Source organism: Phyllopteryx taeniolatus, chromosome 10 (genome assembly GCF_024500385.1).
Source record: "Phyllopteryx taeniolatus isolate TA_2022b chromosome 10, UOR_Ptae_1.2, whole genome shotgun sequence".
Classification (NCBI taxonomy): domain Eukaryota; kingdom Metazoa; phylum Chordata; class Actinopteri; order Syngnathiformes; family Syngnathidae; genus Phyllopteryx; species Phyllopteryx taeniolatus.
The window spans coordinates 20,051,276-20,076,633 of record NC_084511.1 but is presented as its reverse complement, the minus strand read 5'-3'; the positions used below and the strand labels follow the sequence as shown (position 1 = coordinate 20,076,633).

At 42.9% G+C, this 25,358-nt stretch overlaps 1 protein-coding gene across 1 annotated transcript in view; it reads left to right on the top strand.

Moving 5' to 3' along the window:
* The window catches only part of efnb1 (ephrin-B1), a 66,483-nt gene that overhangs the window by 9,499 nt on the left and 31,626 nt on the right, over positions 1–25,358 (top strand). Inside the window, exon 3 of the mRNA XM_061788682.1 lies at positions 18,269–18,546. Within this exon, the coding sequence (XP_061644666.1) occupies positions 18,269–18,546 (278 nt within the window). The remainder of the gene's footprint in view (positions 1–18,268; positions 18,547–25,358) is intronic.

Genomic DNA, 25,358 nt, shown 5'->3' with positions numbered 1-25,358 from the left:
CAACCTCCTCCTCTCTGTCTCCCTGCAAGCATGCATCTGTGATATATGCCAATTTAGCAGACCTATGAGAAACATCTCTCAAGTTTCTTACGTTTTGCAAATAAGTCTTCTTCCAAAGAACTTCCAAAGAAAGTAGTTTAACTGTCCTGGCTGCCTTTCTGCAATTTCATTAAAGTTGTTCTTGTTTACTTTATCCCTTGAATTGTCCCCTCTCTGAGTAAACAGTATAACTCAACTATTTCCTTTGTATGTCCCTGGATATTTAGAAAATGTAAGTAATGGAAAAACATTTGAGCCTTAAAGTCGAGTTAATGCTATCATGTATGGATTGTCCGTAAATTGAGTTTGTCTCTGGCCTGTTGGAGCAGGGACTCGCAAGCCAGCAGGATTTAAGTCTCTTAATTGAATTATTTTGATTGCTGACTTGATTGATGGAGTCAGATGTGGAACGTTTTCCTTGAGTTTTTGTCCCACTAATTCTTCTTCCAATACAGCCATACCAGACAGATACAATAGGAACCTGCTATCAATCACAACGACAACCCGGAACGTTTTGTTTATAGAGAAATGGGCCTGCCATGAGGTCCGAGTTCCACAAGCCTTCCAGACAACGTAAAACCAACAATGACATCAGATAGCAGAGCACTCTAAAGTCTAATCTTCCCATAATGCCATGCTAAATCCCACAGAGACCTACGGCAGGGAAAATGTTTTTTTTTTTTTTTTTTTTTTTTAATGCCCCAGTGTTGTGCTTCCTCTCATGGCCTTTAGCGCCGTGTGTGTGTGTGTGTGTGTGTGTGTCCTCGCTTGTTGAGAGGCGCGACGAAGAATTCAAGAGTGAATGGAGATGTCACTGTCAGACACCGGCCTCCTCGTGAATCCGCTTCAGAATGCCCATATTGGCAGCTGTGTGTGTTGAGTGAGAGAGCATGTCGGGGGTCTGATGCTGACCCACCCCCCCCGCCCCCCTCTCCCATACCACCCTCCACCCCCTCACCTCCCACGCCAAGGCGCTTATGGCGGTGATTGCTGCGCAGTGGGGCACACGTCTATATTTCATCCTATTCATATGAGGGGAGGCTGCTTCATCTCTTGGACATGTGCTTCCCATTAGATGGGTGTTTATTCTCCCCCATGATGTGCACAGCCATGGAAGCCTCGCATCGCTCCTATATTGGAAATAGCAGAGAAGGCTTGCTAAAGCAAAAACAATATCTGCAATCCTTGCACCCGCCAAATCAAATATGCAGAGGTTTTACATCCAAAGTTGTTGCCTTGACTTGACTGACTCAACTGTGATAGTAATATACACACTTTGATTTCAAATAGGTATCCTATTATGTGGTGCTCTCTCCCTGCAGTCTCATCTTCTCCTGCACTGAAAACGTTGACTGCTTTTAACTGTTCTGCTCATCTGTTTCCCACTGTGAAACATGACAAGCCGCACCGCCACATCACTCCACTCCTCTCCTCTGCTCCTCTGTCTGCGAGATGAAAGCATTTCTCTGCAGATGGTCACTTCGTGCACGCTGGCCCTGGACCGTGTTGCTGCTTTTTGAAATGCCCCTTTGCTGCATTTTCTCATTTATGTACGCCGGATTTTTGCAGCTCCCGCATGTCAAGACTTAGTGTGTGCTTGAAGATCTGTTTTGAAATACAACCCCAATTCCAATGAAGTTGGGACGTTGTGTTAAACAAATAAAAACACAATACAATGATTTGAAAATCATGTTCAACCTATATTTAATTGAATACACTACAAAGACAAGATATTTAATGTTCAAACTGGTTCAAATTGTGTTTTTTAGCAAATAATCATTAACTTAGAATTTTATGGCTGCAACACGTTCCAGAAAAGCTGGGACATGGTCATGTTTACCACTGTGTTACATCACCTCTTCTTTTAGCAACATTCAATAAACGTTTGGGAACTGAGGACACTAATTCTTGAAGGTTTGTAGGTGGAATTCTTTCCCATTCTTGCTTGATGTACAGCTTCAGCTGTTCAACAGTCCAGGGTCTCCGTTGTCGTATTTTACGCTTCATAATGTGGCGCACATTTTCGATGGGAGACAGCTCTGGACTGCAGGCAGGCTAGTCTAGTACCCGCACTCTTTTACTACCAAGCCACGCTGTTGTAACACGTGCAGAATGTGGTTTGGCATTGTCTTGCTGAAATAAGCAGCATTAAAAAGACGCAGCATATGTTTCTCCAAAACCTGTATGTACCTTTCAGCATTAATGGTGCCTTCACAGATGTGTAAGTTACTCATGCCATTGGCACTAACACAGCCCCATACCATCACAGATGCTGGCTTTTGAACTTTGCGTCCATAACAGTCCGGATGGTTTTTTTCCTCTTTGGCCCGGAGGACACGACGTCCACAATTTCCAAAAACAATTTGAAATGTGGACTCGTCGGACCACAGAACACTTCTCCACTTTGCATCAGTCCATCTTAGATGAGCTCGGGCCCAGAGAAGCCGGCGGCGTTTCTGGGTGTTGTTGATAAATGGCTTTTGCTTTGCATAGTAAAATTTCAAATTGCACTTACGGGTTGCACTTCCGGCTGTAGTGCCGAATTGTATTTACTGACATTGGTTTTCTGAAGTGTTCCTGAGCCCACGTGGTGATATCCTTTACACATTGATGTCGGTTTTTGATGCAGGGCCGCCTGAGGGATCGAAGGTCACGGGCATTCAATTTTGGTTTTCGGCCTTGCCGCTTACATGCAGGGAATTCTCCACATTCTCTGAACCTTTTGATGATATTATGGACCGTAGATGATGAAATCCCTAAATTCCTTGCAATTGTACGTTCAGGAACATTGTCCTTAAACTGTTTGACTATTTTCTCACGCACTTGTTCACAAAGAGGTGAACCTCGCCCCATCTTTGCTTGTGAATGACTGAGCAATTCGCGGAAGCTCCTTTGAAACCCAATCATGGCCCCCACCTGTTCCAAATTAGCCTGTTCACCTGTGGGATGTTCCAAACAGGTGTTTGATGAGCATTCCTCAACTTTCTCAGTCTTTTTTGCCACCTGTCCCAGCTTTTTTGGAACGTGTTGCAGCCATAAAATTCTAAGTTAATGATTATTTGCTAAAAATAGCTAAAACGTTTATCAGTTTGAACATTAAATATCTTGTCTTTGTGGTGTATTCAATTAAATATAGGTTGAGCATGATTTGCAAATCATTGTATTCTGTTTTTATTTATATTTAACACAACGTCCCAACTTCAATTGGGGTTGTATAAATAACTATGTATTGTGGAGGAGCCCCAGTGTTTCCGGGCGAGTCTCATATCCTGCTGCTGCCCTTCTCTGGAATGGAGTGTCGTGATTCTTGGAGACGGCCCACATGTGGCCACCAAATAGAGCTGACTGCTGCGCCCTTTACACAAAGAAATTGCAGCGGGAAGGGAAATGATTTCTCTCCTATTGGAGCGAGTGCAGCAGTCGCTTCAAAGCAGCGTATCTGGCCGAGGCTTTAAGCGGCCTTCCCTCTGCATTAGATGTGCGTCCTGTGATGAGCCTTTGAAGGAAGTGAGGATTCCTGGCGCTGAGATTGTGCTGCACGGGTGTCGAGGTTCAAGATTGCACCCTTCGCTCCACTAAGAGTAAACGTGTTGACCCGAAAGCTGCAATGTGACAACCGAACAGTTCCCCTGTCACGTTTTGGATGTACACGCGGACTCGTATCATAGCGGAAGGTGGTGTGGATGCGAGCGCTCGCTCAGGAGTCAGCTATGGTTGGCTTGCGGAGATTAACATTTGAGTGTGCGCTACAGATGGTGGTAATAACGATCAGATAGCCCTTGTAATGGAGACGGCCCAGTTTGTAATGGCTTCCTAAAACAACACATGGAGCGTCTTTACGAGGCCACAATCCGCCCGACTATCGCAGCGCAAACGAATGGTGTGAAAGTGAATAGCGTCGTGTCAAACAAGCTATTTATTAACACATACACACTTTTCATTTTCATACCGACAGCCTGCTGAGTGTTATCAGACTACAGCAGTCAGGCCACCCGCCCCCTTTTGCATTCACTGTTAATGAGCCTAATGATGTGTGTCTGCGTGATTGCATCAGTCAATATGGTGTTCAATAAGGCTTGTAGAAACCCACTGACATCTTATGTGTCTGCTGGGATAAGATCTCTCAAGAAAAGATCAACTATAATTTGTATTGCATTGGGTAGGACATGTGTTAACTGTCTTTTACTATCACGAGTTGAAAGTAAACAGAAAATAGACCTGTCACTCAAATTTTCTGATAAGAGATTTCTTTTAAGACACACAAGGCGGCTGTGTATTAAAACAGTGTCCTAGTTAGAACACAGCCTGGCTATCTCTCATCTGCAGATTGAGTTGTTTGTTTCATGTAGTTTGTGGAAATAATCCTTTTTTATTTAAAATTGGCCTTTTATTTGTAATCATGTCAAGAAGTTTGCTTGAAAGTATGAACCTTTAGTTTAAGTTCTTTGTTGTGCTTTATGAGTCTCACAATTAAAGATTTTAACACACGCTTCCTTTATTTGTATAGTTTGCTCTCTCGACCAAAATAGGTCCCTTCCCACAATAAAAAATAGCGAGCAAATACCCCTGTGAGTGTGATAAAAGCCACTTCTATTATAAAGCACACAGCATTTGATTGATCTGTCCCATGGTCTTGATCCCTGGGCTCGCCTGATTAAACCTATCCATCAGCTTCTCTTATCAGCGTACTCACAGATCGACCGCAGGACACTGAACTAAACCCCCTCGTATTGTTGTTACACAGAAAAAGTCAAAGGCTAAGGACGGGGAAGGGAGAGGTTTACCAGAACTCTTCTCTTCAAGGCCAGAACAAAGCAAAAAAAAGTCATTACGTTGTTTTAAAGAAATGGCCTCTGTTAAAAGGGGTTTTAGATAAGTATCTGTCATGAGTGGCACACTCACATGCACACAGACGCACTTAGCTGCTGCACATATTGGAATAACCTTTCAAAAAGAGGTTGAACAGCAGCACTGCACATTGTGACAAGAGTGTTTCCCCTCTAGAGGGAAATCAGAAAGTAATGTTTCCTGTCCACAGTGTCAGCTCACCACGAGTGATGTGACCCTGCACCTGCTCGCCACTCACACACACATCACACAGATAATAACGTCTCTTTCACTGACAGGCTGTCATTCACACGACTGTGCGCGCACGGACACACTCGCACACACGCAGGTATTTGCTTGAAAATGAGGGCAGACAGTCGGTGTTATGAATCATCAGAATGATTTGCAAGTCAAATGCCAGTTTCATAAGACGTGCCAGTTATTTACTGAAATAAATTTGAATTTCCCATCTTCTGAGTGACTGTTAAAGCAAACACATCCAGGCTACTAAAATTGGGATGATTGCATGTCGCTTTGCTCTCATTTACGTGTGAAAATCTATTCCCATCATGTTGTCAAGTAAATGAAAACATGCTTTAAAAGCCTGCAGATGGTCTTTTATGATTTGTAAGGGTTGTTTTGGAAAAGATAAAACCAGTGGCATTGAATTCCAATCTGAAAAGCCAACAATTTCACAAGGGTCAAATCAGAACTTTATGGCAGATAACAATCATGTTGCATCGTGCATTAAATCAGATAGTAGTGGCACTAGTTGACAGGTTGCTTCCTCACAATCTAAACACTTAGTTGGAATCTGATGTTGACAGGAAATGGTTTATTGAAATGAAGTTGCAGCATGCCTCGCACAGGCAGGTGGGGACCTGCCCGTGAATTTGTGGGAAGGGGGGCAGTGTGTGAACTTTCCCCAAATGCAAGTCTAGAGAACTTGCCTGCATGGCACATTCATTAACCTGGGAGCCTAGCTAATCTCTTAGCCAATTCATTTAGTCCTCAGAGAACTCCTGTGTATTAATATCCTCTCTGTGTGGCTGCTCGTGAGATGCAAAAGAAGCGTAACCATGGCGATGATTGTGTCATTATTTTGCAGTCAGATGAGTGATATCCCAGAGGGTTGAAGCTGGGTTGTCCAGGCCGGTTGAGTGGGACTGATTAGAATTGCAAATGTCCGCCAAGTGTTGTGTTTATTGTGTGTCTCAATATTGGAGACAATCAGGCGAATCAAAGCCCTCAGCTGGAGAGATGGGACTGAGGCACGGTGGGCCTCTCTGGTTGGCACCGTGTCCTCACTGCTTCCTCCCCTTCCCCTCCCTCCCCTCCTCTCTTCACTGCTCCATCATCAGGGTCGTGTGTGATGGTTCTGAAGTATGTGGACACAGCTGGAGAAAGACAAGGAGACGCAGAATGAGCCGCTAAATCTTGCGTGCTCAATCACTCGTGGCGTGGCCGCCCTCTCACACGGCTCGGAAATATTAAATGCGTTTTATGATAATGAAAGCGCCAGCAATAGACATAAATATTCCCAGCAAAGTGCTAAAGAAATTTAATGTCTTGTACATTTGCTCAGAACACAAATTCGTCATTGATTTCATCGCTTTCTGAATCATTACAGGCGTAATTATCAGCTTTTCATCAGTGCAATTCCTTTTCCACCCCTCATAGGCCTGCTTGCATTCAGGAAAATGGAGTGAGTAGACATACAGACAGTATTAGGGGCTCAGGACACCTGTATGCAGTTCTGGAAATGAATCCTATTGGCAGGGTGCCCTTGTTAGGCTGGGTGACAGGCGGTGGTGCAAAGTGTCCCAAGCAAATCACTTGTGAATGGTTCTTCCTCAAGGATCGGCCATTACCTCATTATTGACTCAATGTTTGTAGACGATTCGACCAAATCCATCTGAAAGCTATCCAGCAGTGTTGTGTGAGTCAGGAAGCCCACTGTTTGGCTCCAGCTGTAATTGCCTCTGTCAGTTCCACATTTAGAGGCCCATCCTCTCTTGTGTTGCTACTGTTGGATTTTAATAAGAATGGAACTGTAAAGTCAATGCTTGTGCAAGAACACGTGTGAGGGTATAGGTGCACATACATGACTGTAGCCGTGCAACAGGATAGGTCCTCAGGTTATACACGCTCCTCTTAAAGCACTGCATGACCAGTCCCAACCGGCAAAGAAAGGTCCAGGTACGGGCATGTACAGTGTGCAGGTATGGCTACAGGGAAGTGACTGTTCAAAATATGTTTCATTGCACTTGTTCTGCTTAACGCAAAGTTAATGGAAATGTGTTTGTATTGCATAGAAATCATACGACCTTGAAGCGATATGATCAAGAGTCAGCAGTCGTGAAACACAGCAGCAACTGTAGCTTTTGGAGCTTGTGGCCTGTTTTGTGCCTTTGAGCTTGACAAGCAAAGAGTGAGTCTTATAATTTGCTCTGTGTGGGTGTTAGTGTGTGTGTGTGTGAGAGAGAGAGAGGAGAAAAAAAGAGAATGAGAGGGAGAATTGTGTTGGATCGCAGACGTGGCGGGTTTGCAAGTGTGTGAAACCGAGGAGAGAGTTCATGAGGTGACATCTCGTCAGCTGTTTGACTTTTCCCAGTTTCCCAGGGAGGCACTTTTAAGAACAATGCTGACGGGGGGGAAAAAACACCAACAAGCGACAAATCAAATGCCACAAAATGCCAGTTTGTCGTTCGGCTGAATTATTGGCATCCCTTAGGATTACCGGCAGGGGAAATGGGTGAGCGACTAGCCTGTATGTGTAGCAGTTACATATCACAGGGCAGACTCATCCAGCCATCTATCTCCTAGTGCTCCTCACAATAGCCGGAATACATTAAAAATAGTGTTTGTCTGTAGAGAAAGGCATACAAGATAAATATTGTCTTTTCCACCCTTATGCTGCTGTCCCTCACACTGACAGAAGAACAATGAAAGCATTTTGAACTTTGCTCTGTGCTGTTTTACATCTATCTTCAGTACAATGAAACTGATTGAGTCTGTGCACCTTGTCTTCCCTTTGGTATTAAAAGTAAACTTTGTTTCTCTTTAGTATTCCAGACATATTGACTGAATAGCAAAGTAACATGTCCCACAGTTCCCTGACACATTTTCACATTTGTTTTGAAGATTTTTTGGGGGATTTGATGAAACCAAAGTTGAACTTTTTGGCCATAATTCTAAAAGGTATCAAAAACAAAACACTGCTCATCACCAAAGAAGACCATAACTACAGCGAAGCACGGTGGCGGCAGCATCATGCTTTGGGCTGGCTGGTGCTCTAGACAATGTGAAGGGAATTAAGAACAGTTCAAAATAGGAGTCCGTGTTAGCGCAAAACCTTCAGGCAGGAAACACCTACAAGAACAACTGAATTTGTTTGGGATTAATCAGAGGCACTTTACATGATGGTATGGTGTACTGGCTCCCATGTAACATGAGTTTGAATGTGATTGGTTAATTCTGAACACAGCCACATTCCAGTTATATGAAGCTATGGAACATTATTTCATTTTTTTTTTTTTTTACTTCACCTCTGGAAAATATTAAAAAGACTTGAGGTGCACAGTTTATAGGTCACATTCCTTCGTGGAAAAAAAGTCATCAACATTGTGTGGGTTTATTACATGTAATGTATGTATACACACTAGTGCTCTGACAGTGACGAATGACTAACGAATCACAATCAAATTGTTACTCCTTGCACTATTCCAAAATAATAGTCCAACGAATGAAAAGTCCAACTGATTAATTGAAAACTAGACTTGACTGACGCATTTTAGCTGCCGTGTCTCCGTACAGAAAAGTTTTTCTTTTTAGTTTAAAATGGCTTACTTTAACGAGGGAACCTCGGCATACCTTGGCCACAGGTAGAATGACAGGTAGACAGGTGCGGTCTGTTTTGCGCTAATCAGGGCCATAAATCTTCACTGACCGGACCGAGCTGACACTTTTCCAGCTTGCCTGGTGCTACTAAAACCTTCTGACTACCTAGCAGCTCTAGCTGCGCCGAAAAGGAGCCATCGCTGGCTCTTTTTCAGCTTCCGTTGTTACACTTTCATGGTGTCCGTGCAGCTCATTGAAGAGCCAGGCTAAACGCAAGCCTCCTTCAGCGGCGTGCTTGTTTTTTTTAAATTTTATTTATTTGTTTTACACAAACTTTATGGAGAGTTTGGTGAAGCTACAATGCGTAAATGCGCAGAAGTCGTAATGCTAGCGGGGGTAAACAAAAGCATTGCAGCTCTTCTAGAATAAAATACGTACTTTGATTTGTTTTCACTGGAATGCGAAAATTATGATTTGGAATTTTTTTTTCCATTTTGATTTGCAATTCAATCCGAATTCCCACTGATTCGTTTGTAGCACTAAGACACACTACTGTAAATGAACTGTATGCATCTTTATGCTGTACAGCACAGGTGTCAAACTGGTGGCGAAAGCAAATCAAAATTGCTCATTGTGTTCTGGTGTAATACCATTGAGATATTTGCAAGCATTTTTTTGTTACCAATCCCACTTTGAAAAGAAATGTAATAGTCAAAAAACATGTTTTTATAGGCTTCTGATTTCAAAACTGGTTATTCATCAATGTATACTGTATGTAATTACAGTATATGAGGTAATCTTTCATTTATATGGGTTCACAGTTGTAGCGGCCCTCATAACTACGATGTGGCCCGTGACAAAAATGAGTTTGACACCCCTGCTGTAGAGTATCACATGCCATTCTATGGTGGAGAACTGACACATTCCAACAAATTACAGAACGTTAACTTCAAACTGTAGCTTTCTATCATTTTGCCCAAACATTACCTCATTATTCACTGTAAAACTGTGATCCCATGTGTTTGAATGAGCCATGCTGAAATAGCAGGGCAATTGTCAAAAATTGAATTAAACCGTGACTGGCCCTATTGAAGCCTAAAACAATTAAAATAGCTAGCACAAACGTGTGTGTGTGTGTGTGTGTGTGGCGGTGTGTCTGTACATGAGCGTGGGTGCTTTTAATAGTACAGTGATGTGCTGATTAGGTTGCATCATTTAATGGCTGGTTGCTGAGAGGTGGTTTGGTTATAATGGAGATACTGAGAAGAAAATGGCTGCTGGTTAACGGCCTATGCTGTCTGCTTGGCTTTGATGATGGTTATGATTGTTCCCCCCCAGGTTTCTTCCCTCAAGTGCGAGTGAAATTCAATCTTTTCGTACTGTGAGGTGCTATTGTTCATCTGGGAGGTCTTCTTGCCTGCTTCCCTCGTGCTGTGTTCAGTGCTGATTACAAGCTCACATGCACATCCAGCTCTTGACTTGGGCTCTGCGGCTCTTGGTCCTTGGGGGTCTATCGCTGTGTGACTGTCAAGAAAAGCAAACCTTCTCCAACCCCCCCCCCCCCCTCTCTTTCTCTCTCTCTCTCTCTCTCTCTCTCTCTCTCTCTCTCTCTCTATCGCTCTCTTTCAAACACATCTCACACGGGTGTGGGGCAGGCTAGCACAGAGCTGCTCAGACATGTTCGGGCACACGTATATCTACAAAGACAGTCACACATTCAGTGGGTTTGAGCCAGGCGGGTATTGGCACCCACTGTAGACTGGGCCTGTGGAGAGATCTTTACGGAGCAAGCAGAGCCCATCTGTGGCTGCTCCTCAGGGATGGAAGGCAGCTGGCTGTATGTGTGTGTGTGAGAGAGAGAAAATGTGTGATGACCAAGCTTATGTGTGTGGGGGTCACAGAGGAAGCTCAGAATGAGGCTAAACTTTCAGAGGAGGCTTTTGCATTGAAAGACAAAGAATACAGTGAACCCCCTTTTATCGTTGCGGAAATGTTACTGACCCACCTGCAAAAGGTAAAAATCTGTAATACAAAGGGACTATATAAAAAACATTTTTTACCGAGGGCTGCACAATTCAATGAATTTTTATCGTGATTGTGATTTTGGCTAGTAAGTCAAGATTTTTTTCCTAACATGAGGAATGATCGTGATTACAGTATTGAGCAAAATAATCATATTATTTTGGTCATAATCGTGCACCCCTACCCCCTGACATGCTTTGTGGGCAGCTTGGCAAAGAAAATAAGTGTACACTCTACAACCAGATCTCTGGCTGAGCGCATGTTGCCATAACTCTAAATCGTACTTGCATGTACAGTGTATAAACCCATTAAAAAGATCACTCACAAATCTGCGAGAGGCACGAACAACAAACTGCCATATAGTTGGGGTTCATTGTAGTTGGATAAATAATTACATTTTTAAATGCAATTATGTATCCAACATTTATATCCATTTTTGGGGATCTACAAGAAGCATCCATTCGCAACTTCTGTTGTATTACATGTTTTTGGAACGCGGGTACTCTGAGAATACCCAAACAAGTGAACATACAAATGCCACACAGGAAGGCGAGAGCCCAGAGTTGAACCTCAAACCTCAGAATTGTGAGGAGAATGTGCTAACCACTCAACCTCCATGCCGCCACATTGTAATGTATTCAATTTAAATGCAAAGAAAGAGGATAAAATCTGTTGTGTCATCTAACTTATGTTCAGGAATTGGTAACAGCATGTTTGAAAAAGTGTTTGCATCATTCAAAACAATGCCAACAAATGCTCAAGCTTTTCTTTCCCAATGGACTGAGGAACTTTGATGTTTGTTAACTGTAGAATCTTTTTTTTTTTTTTTTTTTTTTTTTATCTTATAAAGACGAGTTGAAAAATGTTGTATTTGCGTGACTGCACGATTGTTTCTTCATTTACGGAAGTATTCAGGGTCAAAGGTCTCACGGGACCGATGGATGCTAAGTGGAGACGCAGCGAGCGAGCGTCTGGGCCTCCTCCTGCTGTCACCGATACTGACGATGACGTTCAATCATGACCGCACCCGGCCCGTGTTTAACTGGCATGCTCTTAGAGAGGGATGGGCTCGGCTGGGAGGAAAACCACAGAGGCCATGAGAAGAACCAGATTATGATCCTTGGACTCTGTAATGACTCCTGACACTCGTCTCGCTCAGCAGTCCTCTTCAGCCTGTTGGTGTACAACCCGGTCCACTTGTTTCCTCCTTGTGCCAAGGCCATCTGGGTGTCATCTTGTTAGCTCATTACGACGCCATGCTAGCCCCTCCGTGTGACAGTGATCGAGCGCGAGCATGTACTGAGCTTGTTTGGTGAACATGGGAGGTGTGTGTCAACCCAGGCCTGTGTGTGTGTGTGTGTGTGTGTGTGTTGCTTGTCTGTGTGCAACTGTTATGAGTCACACCGAATGTGATTTGCTCTGCGTGCCAGCCTGTTGAATAACTCAAGTGTGTGTGTGTGCGTGTGTGTGTGTGTGTTTTTGTGTCTATGTGAGAGAAAGAGGGAGGGTGTCTGCCTTCACACGTACAAAAGCATCTCTCTGCAGGGTGGAAAGCGATTCAGCTCCTTGAATTCATTTATGCTTTTCAGTCGCTGTGGTCACAGCTTACCCATAATGCAGTTTTGGATAGATGATCCAATTCCGCTGCTGAGTTGAGTCTACAATAGGGATCTAGACGTTCCTGCTATGCTAAACAATTCCGGAGCCACATGGGGTTTTGTTTTCTTTAATTTGAGGATGCTTGTCTTTGTGGCCTGCTTCTGCACTCCCATGGAGGTGACTTGTTTACTGTGTTTAACGTGAGGAAATCTGTCTGTGTACGCTGAAGGCTGCGTGTTTATATATGTGTATGTGTGTGTTTGTAGTCCATGGGAACATCTGCCCCTGCGCCAGTGTGACACAATCCAGTTATGTATACAAGCTTATACAAGGTTGAATTTCTGGTTCTGAGATTGATGACCGGCATGCTTTCTTAAGTCTGTAAACACTAGAGGGAGACACCTTTGAGACTGGCAGCTCTCAGGACTCTTTAGCATCCACTCAAGCTTCCTGACACCGTTTGTATGCATGTCTTTCTCCCTAATATGAATTGATCACACCAAGTCAACAACTGTCAATGCATCTTAACCTCACATGAAGAGTGTAGACAGTACAGAACACTACCGCTTCAATGTTTCTTTTGTGTGAGCATCACTCTATCTTTATCTGGATCTCATGACAGTTTTTGGCTGAAACGGCCCCAACGAGGAGATAATTATTTCACATTGATCATGAACGAGAAGAGGCTGAACCCTGTGTACCTCATTAGAGCTCCCATGCCATCAAATCAATTTTTTTTCTCCTGTTTGATGCGTAACATAGGTCCAAATTAGTCTGTGACATGGTTTAAGTTTGATATTGATGTGGTTTGTCGATTGAATGCAAATGGCAATAAATGGCATAAGGCTTTCAAAACAGGTGGATTTGAAATCGCCGTCATTGTGACGTAGTTTTGTCAATTAATATTCAAGTACCTACCCACTTCATGGTTGGTACCCACCCACTCAACTCAGCTGAACGGCAACACGGCATTTCCGGGTGAGTCTCAGCCATATAAATGCTATACTATACATATGTTGTGTTTTACAACAACACTTAACTATATTTGTAAGTTTTAATGGAACTGTGGATGAAATAGTGAAGCTTGCATTCAATTGTTGCCACCGATGATTGTCGCGGCAGTTTCAATTCAAATGAATGGGAGCGGATGACGAACATAACCTCAATATCTCCCTCTCTTTTAATTTTCACCCACCTCTCCTTTCAGATCACGTTCCCTCTTAGTTGGCCAACATTCCAAGGCTTGTTGAATTGTGCTTCACAATGATAGTAGAACACCGAAGGGTCCAAACGCGACGTCGCTCTGATCGCTTGGCTGCCACTAGACACCGTGATATCTCCAATGACCAATCAGAGCAAAGCTGTTTTCCATATTTGGATGAAGAATAAGAGTGATCCAATCAGAGCAAAGCTGTTTTCCATATCGCAATTGCCAGGCGCAAAAGACCAACTAGAATAGCTTGAAAAAGGGCATCCTGGGCATTACCAACGCAAATTATCTTGCAAACCCAATAAAAAGGCAACAAACATTATGATTTATTTATTCTTTTGATGGTATGGGACCTTTAAGAAAACCCCTGGCTGCCATAAGCATCGTTTTACAACACTCAAGATGTGCACTGCAATGCACAACAGGGGTTGATGTGCTCTAAATACTGAATTTCATGATCTGCCGTAAAATAAATCCATACTCTGAATCTATGGAATATTGATTGAAATTATATGGTTGCCCTATCTGAGGGGTCTTCAGTGATAATGTGCAGGGCAGGAGTCAGAAGCCACACTGATTGTGTATGTATAATGTGAAAGAAAAATGGTAATTGGGTAGGGAAGACTTTTCCTGGCGCGATAATTACCACACTGATAGGGAGGGGAATGGAGTACCTGGTGTGGCGTTGATTGCGTTTGTGTGTGTGTGTGTGAGTGTGTTTTCACACTCTCGGGTTCATTTTAAAGGTCATGCAGTAATCCTGAAGCCATGTTGGAGAAAGTGTGATGCTTTTTTTTTTATTTACTGTACCTGCATCTGAGCTGTTTGTTTATAACCCTCTGGATGTGTTGTTGTGGATAATGGATTTTTATCGATATGTGTGACATATTCATGCTGCTGCTCAGGAGGAGCAAATCAATTAGATGCCATTTTGTTGATATGGAGTGTCTCTGGCTCTTCCTCTCCCAGTAGTTCCTGTCCATCTATTCAAGCAGCGAAGGCTGCCTGCCAGCGTGGCACTGGGGGCACAGGCTTGAGTTGACTGGACAGGGGCGGGGACTGGTTTGAGGCTCTGTGAGGGGTTCTGAGTGGGTCTTGCGTGTAGGCGCTGTTTTATATGAAAGTCGGCGAGGGCAGAGTGAATGAATAGGGGTGGCTGGGAAGGTCCAGGATGCACCCCACAGTGCTTTTGTGTGCTCTCCCATCCATGTGTGTGTATGGGAAAGTGGGAGGGTGAAGCATATGTGAGCTCATGTGCTCATATTCTCCAGTGGAATGTAAAAAAATATGTTTTTTGGGGGGGTTTAGAGGCAGGGGTCAGCTCTTTTCCTTTGCTTCGTTGTTTTCTGTTCTCTGTTCTGTGCTGTTTGTATAAGCTCTTTACAGGATTGAGCTCACATTCGAGCCATCCAGATGAAACAAAACCAGCTTTGTTGGGTTTTTATGAAAATAATTCTTTCTGTTTTGTTTGGTCCAGGAAGATCCACCTAATTTGACATTAGGGGATTAGGCTTGTCTCACATTGAGGGATCCCCCCCCCCATGAACTTTAGTTTGTATCTGGTCGTTGTTCCGCTCTGCACCAAAGCTCTTTTCATCAACATCTCTTATAAAGTCGGTCGACATCATGAATGAAAGATGCAATTCAACCTCCCTTTTTGAACCACTTTCCCTTTTGACCTCTTCAAAAGTACAATAATCTTCAGTCTCACAGCCCCTCCTCTCCACTGGGTGGTTGTTTGTAGCAATGGAGTGCTGCTGATTAAGCCAGCTGAGAGACAAACAGGAGACAAAGTCGCAGCCCCACCAGTTTAGTTTCACATCCTGGACACGAGATGGCTTGCAGTTTGCCAAGTGGAGGGCTTTTAAACTGGGCTAAATACTAATTGCTGCCCTATTTCTTTTATGTTGCTTCTTTCCCATCTGCAATGGTGCTTCCAGACCTCCACAGCAGCCAGAGCCTCATTACAGCAGACAGTTGACAAAGGCTGGGAAACAGAAGCAGGATAGCAATCTAACCGCCAACTAGAAGACTTGCTCGGAAAATTGAATCAATGACATGGGCCGGCTTGTGATTAAATCCTTCGGGGATATTAAGACATCCACATTTTGGAAATCTTAATTATTCATCTAAATGGGTTGTGGCTATCTTTGGTATGGGAACAAATGGTATGTAAAACTGCGTATTGGTGGCCTTTTGAATGAGGACACTTTCAAAAGGAATATCTTACACAAATGATTAGAAAGGACCTACTTGTTGAGGGAAACAATTCAAGGTATAATTGTGATAGTCTTTCTTTTCTTCCCTCTGGTTTCACACGTGTTTGCTTTTTTTGTGTCTGTACAAAAAGGGCAAGTGGGGGGGGGGGGGGGGGGGGGTAATGAGAGAAATGTTGAGAAGGTGAATGGGTGAAAGGATAAAGCAAGAGAGGATGGGATTGGGGAAAGAAATAAAGAAGAGAAAGCGTGAGGAATAGAGGGAAGGCAGGGAGTAGATGGGATGGTCAGCAACAAAGCCCAATGTTGCCATGGAAACATGTTTAGGCCTCACTGATGCATTTTGTAGATCCAGTTAGAGACTGATTGTGTCCATGTCTGTATAGACTCAGGCACGTGAACCTAGGTATGGTGTGAGCACGCACACACACACAAACACACACACACACACACACACACACACATGCGCTTAAAGGCCGGGTGTTGCTTCAGAAATGCAGAAAATTCTTAAAAGACGTTGGACAAAGGATTCCCTGTATTCTCACTCTTATAGGCCCTTGAATTAGCACAACCCCTCCCCTCACCCTCATGAGCACCGGACAATAGTGTCTCACCCTTCCAAGTTTGTGCCCTTATATCAGCCAAAAAAACAAAAAAAAAAGAACAAAAACGTAAGGTTGCATGCCCCTGTGTTGAACCATTTTGTCAATTCCATTTTGCATTCATCCTTTTATGTGATTGAAGGCATTTATTTGGTAATGTCCATCGAAGAGGGATCCTTATGAATGGTGAAAGGCTTTAATCCGATCATGTTCATTTTCATGGGGCGTTATTCTGTGAAGATGTGACTTTTTAAATGATTGGTTTTTTTTATGGTGGATCCTCTGCCAGTGTTAAACACAAGAGGAGGTATAATCCCATCAAATAGTGCTCACAGGCTCCTCTGTCTTTCCCATATTAAAAATACTATCCCCAAACCATCTGAATTGTCAGTTATTTAGTGGTACATGATGAAATATGGGATGTACAGTGGGTACGGAAAGTATTCAGACCCCCTTAAATTTTTCACTCTTTGTTCAGCCATTTGCTAAAATCATTTAAGTTACATTTTTCCCTCATTAATGTACACACAGCACCCCATATTGACAGAAAAAATGCAATTGTTGTAAGTTTTGCAGATTTATTAAAAAAGAAAAACTGAAATATCACACAATTTCAACAATTCCGTTTTTTTCTGTCAATATGGGGTGCTGTGCGTACATTAATGAGGAAAAAATGAACTTAAATGATTGTAGCAAATGGCTGCAATATAACAAAGAGTGAAAAATTTAAGGGGGTCTGAATACTTTCCGTACCCGCTGTAGATAAGGTAAGATTATGATCTCAGAAATAGACAGTGAGGGGCCCAGCCCCTGATGTCTTGTTAAAATGTGAGGGCTCAGAAATAACAACAAATGCATTGCACACAACTAAATCCTGCTTAAATCCGCTGGCATGGGCAGATCTTGCAGATAGGCTCGCTGCTGCGCTCACTGTCTGCGACCACAACACACACACACACACACACACACACACACGCACACACACACCCGTGGTCAGTCCGGCTGTCTGGGTTAATGCTTGGCTAACTGGGACAGCAGAGTTGAACCGTGTTGACATTTTAAGCCTCAAACAAGTTCAGAACAATGATTCAGCCCAGTCTGTCCCACCCCCCCTTCCCATCAGACCGCAACCTCAGCTGAAAAATTATCTCACACACACACACACACACACACACACACACACACACACACATGCACACACGCTGACCTGCATAAACATACACACCACTGCCCAAACACACTGAAATTCCTCGGTGTACCCCTGCCCCCACTCGTCACACACACTTACACACATACCCGTCTCCTGCTCACAACCTTTTGTGAATAAATGAGAATTGAAGCTGATCTGATTGAGTTGGCAGAAGTGAGCGAGGTGGAGTGGTACAGTAAGGCCAAATGGATTAATTTAATCCCCTAGCAGATGATCAGCCAGTGGGAAGATGAACCAGGAAGCCTGACCCCGCACACTGTTTGCTATCTCATAGTCGGACCTTTGTTGTCAAATAGATATCATGTTCACCGGCCTTATACTGTATGCAAAGGTGTTTACAGTATATTTTATACATACACACATATATATATGCCACTCATCCTCTAATCCTTTTTATGGCCGCCATTTCGTGTGTGGCCATGTTGTTTCTGTCCTTAAAACATTCGGTATGCTTTATTTCAGACCTGTGTATGAGGAGGAACCTCTGAGGATTTGTGTGCCTGAACACTGTCAAGCCGTAATGTGTCATGTGTTTGTAGGCCCAAATTAACGGCTCTGCCTAAAAGCCAAACCCAGAGAACATAAAAAAACATTAAAGCCCAAAGTATTAGGACTATATAAACTGTTTGGAAATTATTTGGCTCCTTTTCCAGACTTCCTTTATGATGTGTTACTTACAGTCTCTTTTTTTTTTGCCTCACAGATTTCTTGCTGGCAAAGGCCTGATTATATACCCAGACATCGGTGACAAGCTGGATATCATCTGTCCCAGAGGGGACCAAGGCCGAGAGTATGAGTACTACAAGCTGTACTTGGTGAAGAGGGAGCAGGCGGAGAGCTGCAGCACGGTCCTTGATCCGAATGTACTTGTTAATTGCAACAAGCCGGAGAAGGACATCAAGTTTACCATCAAATTCCAGGAGTTCAGCCCCAACTACATGGGCCTGGAATTCAAGAGGAACGTCAACTACTACATCACCTGTAAGTTTCCTATGAAATATGATGTATTGTTGTCACGGTTTAACATTTACTTAACCAGAGAAGCTTGACGGAACTAAACTCCGCTTCACCTTCTGTTGAACGCCGACATGTGTGGCCGAGGGCTCCTTAGTTAAACTGTCCTATAATAGTGACTGCAGCATCACCGTGGCAACAGTCTAAAGTGATGTACTTGGCTAATGTTTAAGGTAAAAGTGGAAGTGGACTTTCAGTTAGTTTTCCTGACATCATGGGAATGGGAAGATGAGTTTAAAAAATATTTTATAATGCTTGCAGGTATACTTAAATATACTGAGGTACTTGTAGCATTTAGGACTTTGCAGGAGGAAATATTGCAGTGTTTTTACAGCACATAAAGAAAACATGCATTCCACCACTGCCAGCGCCAGCATTTTATTACTGCTTACATTATAACCCACTCGTAATAAAAGCAATGAAATCTTACACAATGTTTTACTGAAAATGTCATGAAACTCTTGATTTATCAGCATTTAAGTTTAATGAAATCTTTAACGACTTGTTGTAAAAATGGCAACTAGTTGTTGGAGAAATGCCTTTCTGACCATTATCAGAAATCCCCCCCCCCACTTCCTCCCCCACTAACCACCCCCCACCCCCACACACACACCCTGCCACAAAACACACACACACATACACACAGACACATCTCAAGTGCAGCACTGTTTGCGTGCCCCTATACTCTGATATCTCTCCTTGCATGGATACATATGTGTGTGATCTGGTTCTCTGTAATATGTATAACACAAATATAGAGCAGTGGGTAAGTTGAATTTCCCCTTGAGTAATTATTATCACTAAAATAAAATTTAAATTAATAAGAGACTTGATAAAGATAATTGTTGATTAGTGAGACATTGTGCAATGGTACATACAGTATGACATTGGGGAGAAGGCGTGGGATGCTATGGCTTTATAGACTCATCGACAGATATTGTCAAATTCTCTCACACTCCCAATCAAAACTTAGCATTATTATCTTGATACATGCAGGCAAGTTGCTTCATGTCTGCATTTAATAATACTAAGAGCGGCTGAAGGATCTCTCCCCCATGGTGCATATATGTAGGATTTTATCACTGTTGAGTTGTAGAAAGTTGGATGAGAACAAATGTTTGAATTCTGAGAAGCAGTCAGTCAAGGCGGAAGGAGGAAGAGTGGCGGTGGGTTTTGAGGAGAGGTAGAACTGGGTGTCATTCGTCTAACAGTAAAACTTTAAGTTGAATTTACAGAAAGTATTGCCAAGAGATAAGATGTATGTGATAAAGAGGAGTGGGCCCAAGACAGAGCCTTGGGGCACACCAGAAGAAATAGGGGAAGGATGGCATTTGGTCGAGTTGAGTGGAGGACTTGGAGCGACGGATGATAACAAATGTAACAAAAATAAAAGTAACAAAACTTGAGGAAGGCGGTTCATAGTGGAAAAGTGATTTTTTAGTTTTAATACTATGTTCATTTCAATGTTATACCAATGATAGGACAAAATAGAGACTAAGAGGTGCATTTTTCTTTTTTATAGAGAATGTCAGTAATTAGGGCAGTACGGTGGACGACTGGTTAGCACATCTGCCTCACAGTTCTGAGGACCCGGGTTCAGATCCGGCCTCCCCTGTGTGGAGTTTGCATGTTCTCCCTGTGCCTGCATGGGTTTTCTCCGGGCACTCCCCCCACATCCCAAAAACATGCATGGTAGGTTAATTGAAGACTCAAAATTGAGGTGTGAATGTGAGTGTGAATGATTGTCTATGTGCCCTGCGATTGGCTGGCAACCAGTTCAGGGTGTACCCTGCCTTTCGCCCACATTTAGCCGGGAATCGGCTCCAACATACCCACGACCCTAGTGAGGATCGTGGGTATGTTGGATGGATGGATGATTTATATTTATCAATAATGAATAAATAATAATTAAATGTAATAATAGTTGATACAAATATAGATTATGTAGTATAATATTGTAATATATGTTCCTGATTTACCCATACTTTTGTTTAAGTAACATTGCAATAATGGACATTTACTCTGCAGGGCAGTAGAAGAGCTTTCAGACAGGTGAAGGATAAGAAGAAATAATTTATATTTTGTGGACTTGATTTGACAGTAACAACTTTATTGGAGATCTCTAATGTCTCTGCTGTGCAATAGTGTATTGATGTTAGCAACTAGGTGTACTTGTCTGCAGTGTTTCAGCAGACATGCAGGCTCCATTCAAGTGATGGTGCATCATTATTAGCCTCATATACTCTACATCTCTCGTGTCAGCAATAATCAGATGCTGTATTTGTCTTTGTTGTATGTTAATGCTGTTGTCCTTTGCAACAGGACTAGCTTGCTATATTTATTACACTGCAGCCTGTGCATACACCGTGGCTCACTTCATCTATCATGTATACTGTATAATGGCTGTCAGCCATATGTACAATATACATTTAAAGCCCTAGAGGCAGACGGTGAGAAGTGAGCACGTCTGCAGCTTTTCCTGTAGAGTAGAGCCCACTGTATGTTTATGAAAATGTGGTCCACACGCTCTGCAGTAGGATGTAAATCCAAATCTAAAGAGCCTGATTAATGATCAAACATGGCAGACACTGTGCGACAAAAAGATGCAATGGGAGAGCACATTCCGAAAGTCCACCTGGACTTTGACCCGGTGGCTCTGTATGTCTTTTCCTTGATCAACTCCACTACCTCCTTCACTTTATGCTCCATGACGAGGGCTGAACAAGCAACAAAAGGTTTGAGGTAAAGTAGGCACCAAATGGTGCCTGTTTATGTGGCTCTCTGGTGCCCTTCTGTCACTGCAGGGGATGTCCACCACTGGGTTCCGTGCATCCCAGGCAAGCTCTGACAGATGTGTGTGTGTGTGTGTGTGTGTGTGTGTGTGTGTGAGAGAGTGGGTGTGAATGTGCATGTGCAGGAGCTAGGGGATGGTGGCGGGGCTAAATGTCAGAACCCACTGACAAAGGGTCACAGAGGCACAACAGGGGTTAGTAATGATAACCCTGCGCTGATTTAAACTCCAGACCAGCTCCAGCCTGTGCTGTCCATCAGCAGACGAACACACACGCACACAGACACACACACACAGACACACACACACACACACACACATAACCAAACAAACTGGGTGCATTTCATTGTGTTGTCTAAACATGGGATTTGGAATGAGATGTTTGTGTGGAAAAGAGCTGTGCTGGGTTTAGAGGCTCAGAGGTTAGTGACTTAAGAATACATAGGCTTTCAAACTAAATTAATTAGGGTGGGGAAGAGGGGAGGACGTACAGTATATGCACGCATACACACCAGAGAAGCATCGCAGAAATCTGTATTTACATTACAGATATAATCCAGGTCACACGCGACACGACTGAGGATAAGCAGTATAGAAATAAGATGGATGGTCTACAAAAAATAACTGCCATGTCATGCACCATCTGCCTAAAAATGTCAGCATTTCAGCCAACAAGAGAAACATGCAAGAGGCTGTCTCCATCTGGGTTTGTAAAATGTAATCCTCTGTGGAAGAAAACCAGCAGGTCAACGACATCGCGTGAATGTAAATTGTAGCTCCTCTGACACAATCAGACCCGATGAAGTTCTCTGTTCCTCGCTGTTGAGAGGGTTGAGCTGATAAAATTGCAATCCGCAATGTACTATATGCACAGCCCAGAAGACAAAAATCGCATGTTATTTTTAAATAATTAAACAGATTTGAGCATTGCTGGTCACTGTGGGTTCCAGCTGCAGTTCAATATAATCAAATTATATATAGTAATTGTATGAATGTAATCGCAGCCTGGTGAGCCTATTGTGGTCTTTCATTTGTGAAGAAAAAAAAATGTTAAGGCAATTTCTTGTGGTGGAATTTGTTCTATAAAAACATTTTTTTAGTAAGATTAGTGGGCAATTTCTGAACTTTCCCACAAATGTAACCACCACATGTTTTGTTGTCTTCTTTATAATCTAGCCCGAAATCTCTTTTTACACATATTTAATGATATTACCCAATTGCTGTACAGCAGGTCTCTATAAAAAGTCAGCATTGGTCTGGTCTCAAACTATGTTTGTGTTTCTAGGAAGACATTCACTTTTTAAAACCATGACTGTTCTCATAAATCTTTTTTTCTTGGAAAAATAAAACTTGATAGGAATTAATTCTCTTGTGACATTGCAATTTATTCCCCCGCCACTGGAATTTTTTTCCCCTCATAGAGCCACACTCAAACCTCGAGGGAACTCACGTAGACTCCTTTATAGTATTGTGGATCATTATGAACGTATGGATCTTTGAATTTCATTACTATTGCTACGAAAATAGTATTCTCGTTTTCTTTAATATTTAATTGAATACTATGTCAATCTTGCCATGCCAGAATAATTTACACTATTAGATTGTATACAGCGGCACAGTGGACGACTGGTTAGAGCGTCTGCCTCACAGTTCTGAGGACCGGGGTTCAATCCCCGGCCCCGCCTGTGTGGAGTTTGCATGTTCTCCCCGTGCCTGCGTGGGTTTTCTCCGGGCACTCCGGTTTCCTCCCACATCCCAAAAACATATGTGGTAGGTTGATTGAAGACTCTAAAATTGTCCGTAGGTGTGAATGTGAGTGCGAATGGTTGTTTGTTTATGTGTGCCCTGCGATTGGCTGGCAACCAGTTCAGGGTGTGCCCTGCCTCCTGCCCAAAGATAGCTGGGATAAACTCCAGCACTCCCGCGACCCTAGTGAGGATAAGCAGTTCAGAAAATGGATGGATGGATGGATAGATTGTATACATGTGAGGTCACTTTGTTCATGTACTCTTTCATTGAGTTCTCTTGTAATAATAAAGTAGCATGAGTGCTGGCTATGACTGTGTGTTCTGAGGCAGTAAACAGGAGCAACCAGTCCTCTCCTTAGATTCCTTGTGTTGCCGGCAGGGTAAGCCTGATGGTTCCTGACAGCTGTCACTCCCCATCTCAGTGTGCCGTCGTGGACTCAGACATCCACAGACTCCCACACCGGAAAACTGCTGCAGCGGGGCACATGCTCCTTCACCCTCAGAAGACTCCCGCCCTCGTAATGACTTGCAGCAAAGACCAGAGATGTTTGTGCTCTTGTCACTCAGTGGGTTTGACGCTAAATCCCGGCAAACTACGAGCAGCGAGGGAGAGATAATGTGTGTCCAAGAACAAACCCGTTGCGTAAATATTTAGATTTACCTTTTTGTTTTTTCTGTAACCTACGCATGGTTTCTCAAGCCGTCTTTACACACAAGAAGACATTTGACAGCTGTATATGACACTGTGGGATGATCTCAGCGGTGCTCACACCTGACAGGATTAAGGTTACAAGTCATGTTGTTCATCACCAAACGTTATTTTCTTTAGTGTAGTTCCCCCCCCCCCTGTATTTATTTATGCTTAACAACCTACACAAACACTCTTGCCATTATTTCTCTTTCCTTGTCATTGGATTGTAGACATCCTACACAATCTTTTTTTATTTTATTATTTTTTTTTTTTTTTACAAGCGGGCTTGCCTTTGGGTTGAGGTTAAAGGTCAAGTTTGAAATCCCTGGCCAGGGTTACGGCAGATCACCAGATCACCTTTTACCCTACATTTACCAGGACGCGCAGTATATGCATGCGCTCACACTTACATGCTTACATGCACTTTCCACGCTCACATTCTGTTTCATACAAACTATGTCAGGCTTTTACTCCGATTCTGTAATAAAAGTTATTTCTACAAAAAAAATGTGAGCTGTCATCTTTTAGAGTTAACATGAAATTACCATAATCGAATCACAGCTCCCTATTCAAAAGACGTGCGTTTGTCAGCTGCGCTCTTGAAAAGACAAAGGCATTTAGAATGTCAGATTATAGAGATGCAAATGACTCACACATTTTCCAACTTGCAATTAAATGGGTTTTTAACATCTGGTAACCTCTCAGTAAAATCACGCAAAGATTTGAATTACAGCAAAGAGATGTTGCTGAAGTATTTTCTTTTTGTCTAAATGGTTGAGCGTCATGCATGCTTTTTAACAATGTAGAACAAAGGTCAGACTCTATTATTGAACATGTATCAGACTGTAGACATTTAAAATCCTTTACAGAGCCATCAGCATGATCAGAAGTTCTTACTTTTCACATAAACGCTTAGTAAATGGATGAAAAACGTTGTACTATACCTCCTATAAAAATGATTAAATGCTGTTTTATAGTCATCATCTTAGCGGCTTGTGTTTGGATATGAGGTTCAAAACGTTTAATTATCCTTCAATGCAAACATCACCTGAAGAAACTCCAAGTTGCTCATTGACTTGGGGTAACTGTCATTGATGTTACCGATTAGAGTTTTAAGCAGCTAATCAGTAATACTTAACGGATTTCCTTTTCAAAGTAAACCCCGCTAACAGCTCAGGTTAGCCACGGCGGAGCAGCACGGCCCGGGATAAGGAGATTTAACCCCCCCTGTCTGCGTGTTTATGGCGCACCAGTGTAATATGTGACTTTCTGCTTGCTTTGCAAATCTATCCAGGCTGCCTCTGCTACTTCTCCTTTGGATATTTCATCCGGAGGGGGTGAGCAGGCACAGCATTATTGCCTTTCGTTTATTACAGTGGAGTTTGTTTAGAGTGGGGTATGGTGGGGGCTGGGGGGAGGTAAAGAGGGGGTGGCTGTCCACGAGGACTTTGTTGCAAAGGCTCACGTGGCCAGACAAGTGAATGGTCGTCAATGGTTACGACTGAACCCTTCTCTCCTAGCTGATATATTCATGTATTCGTCTCAATTA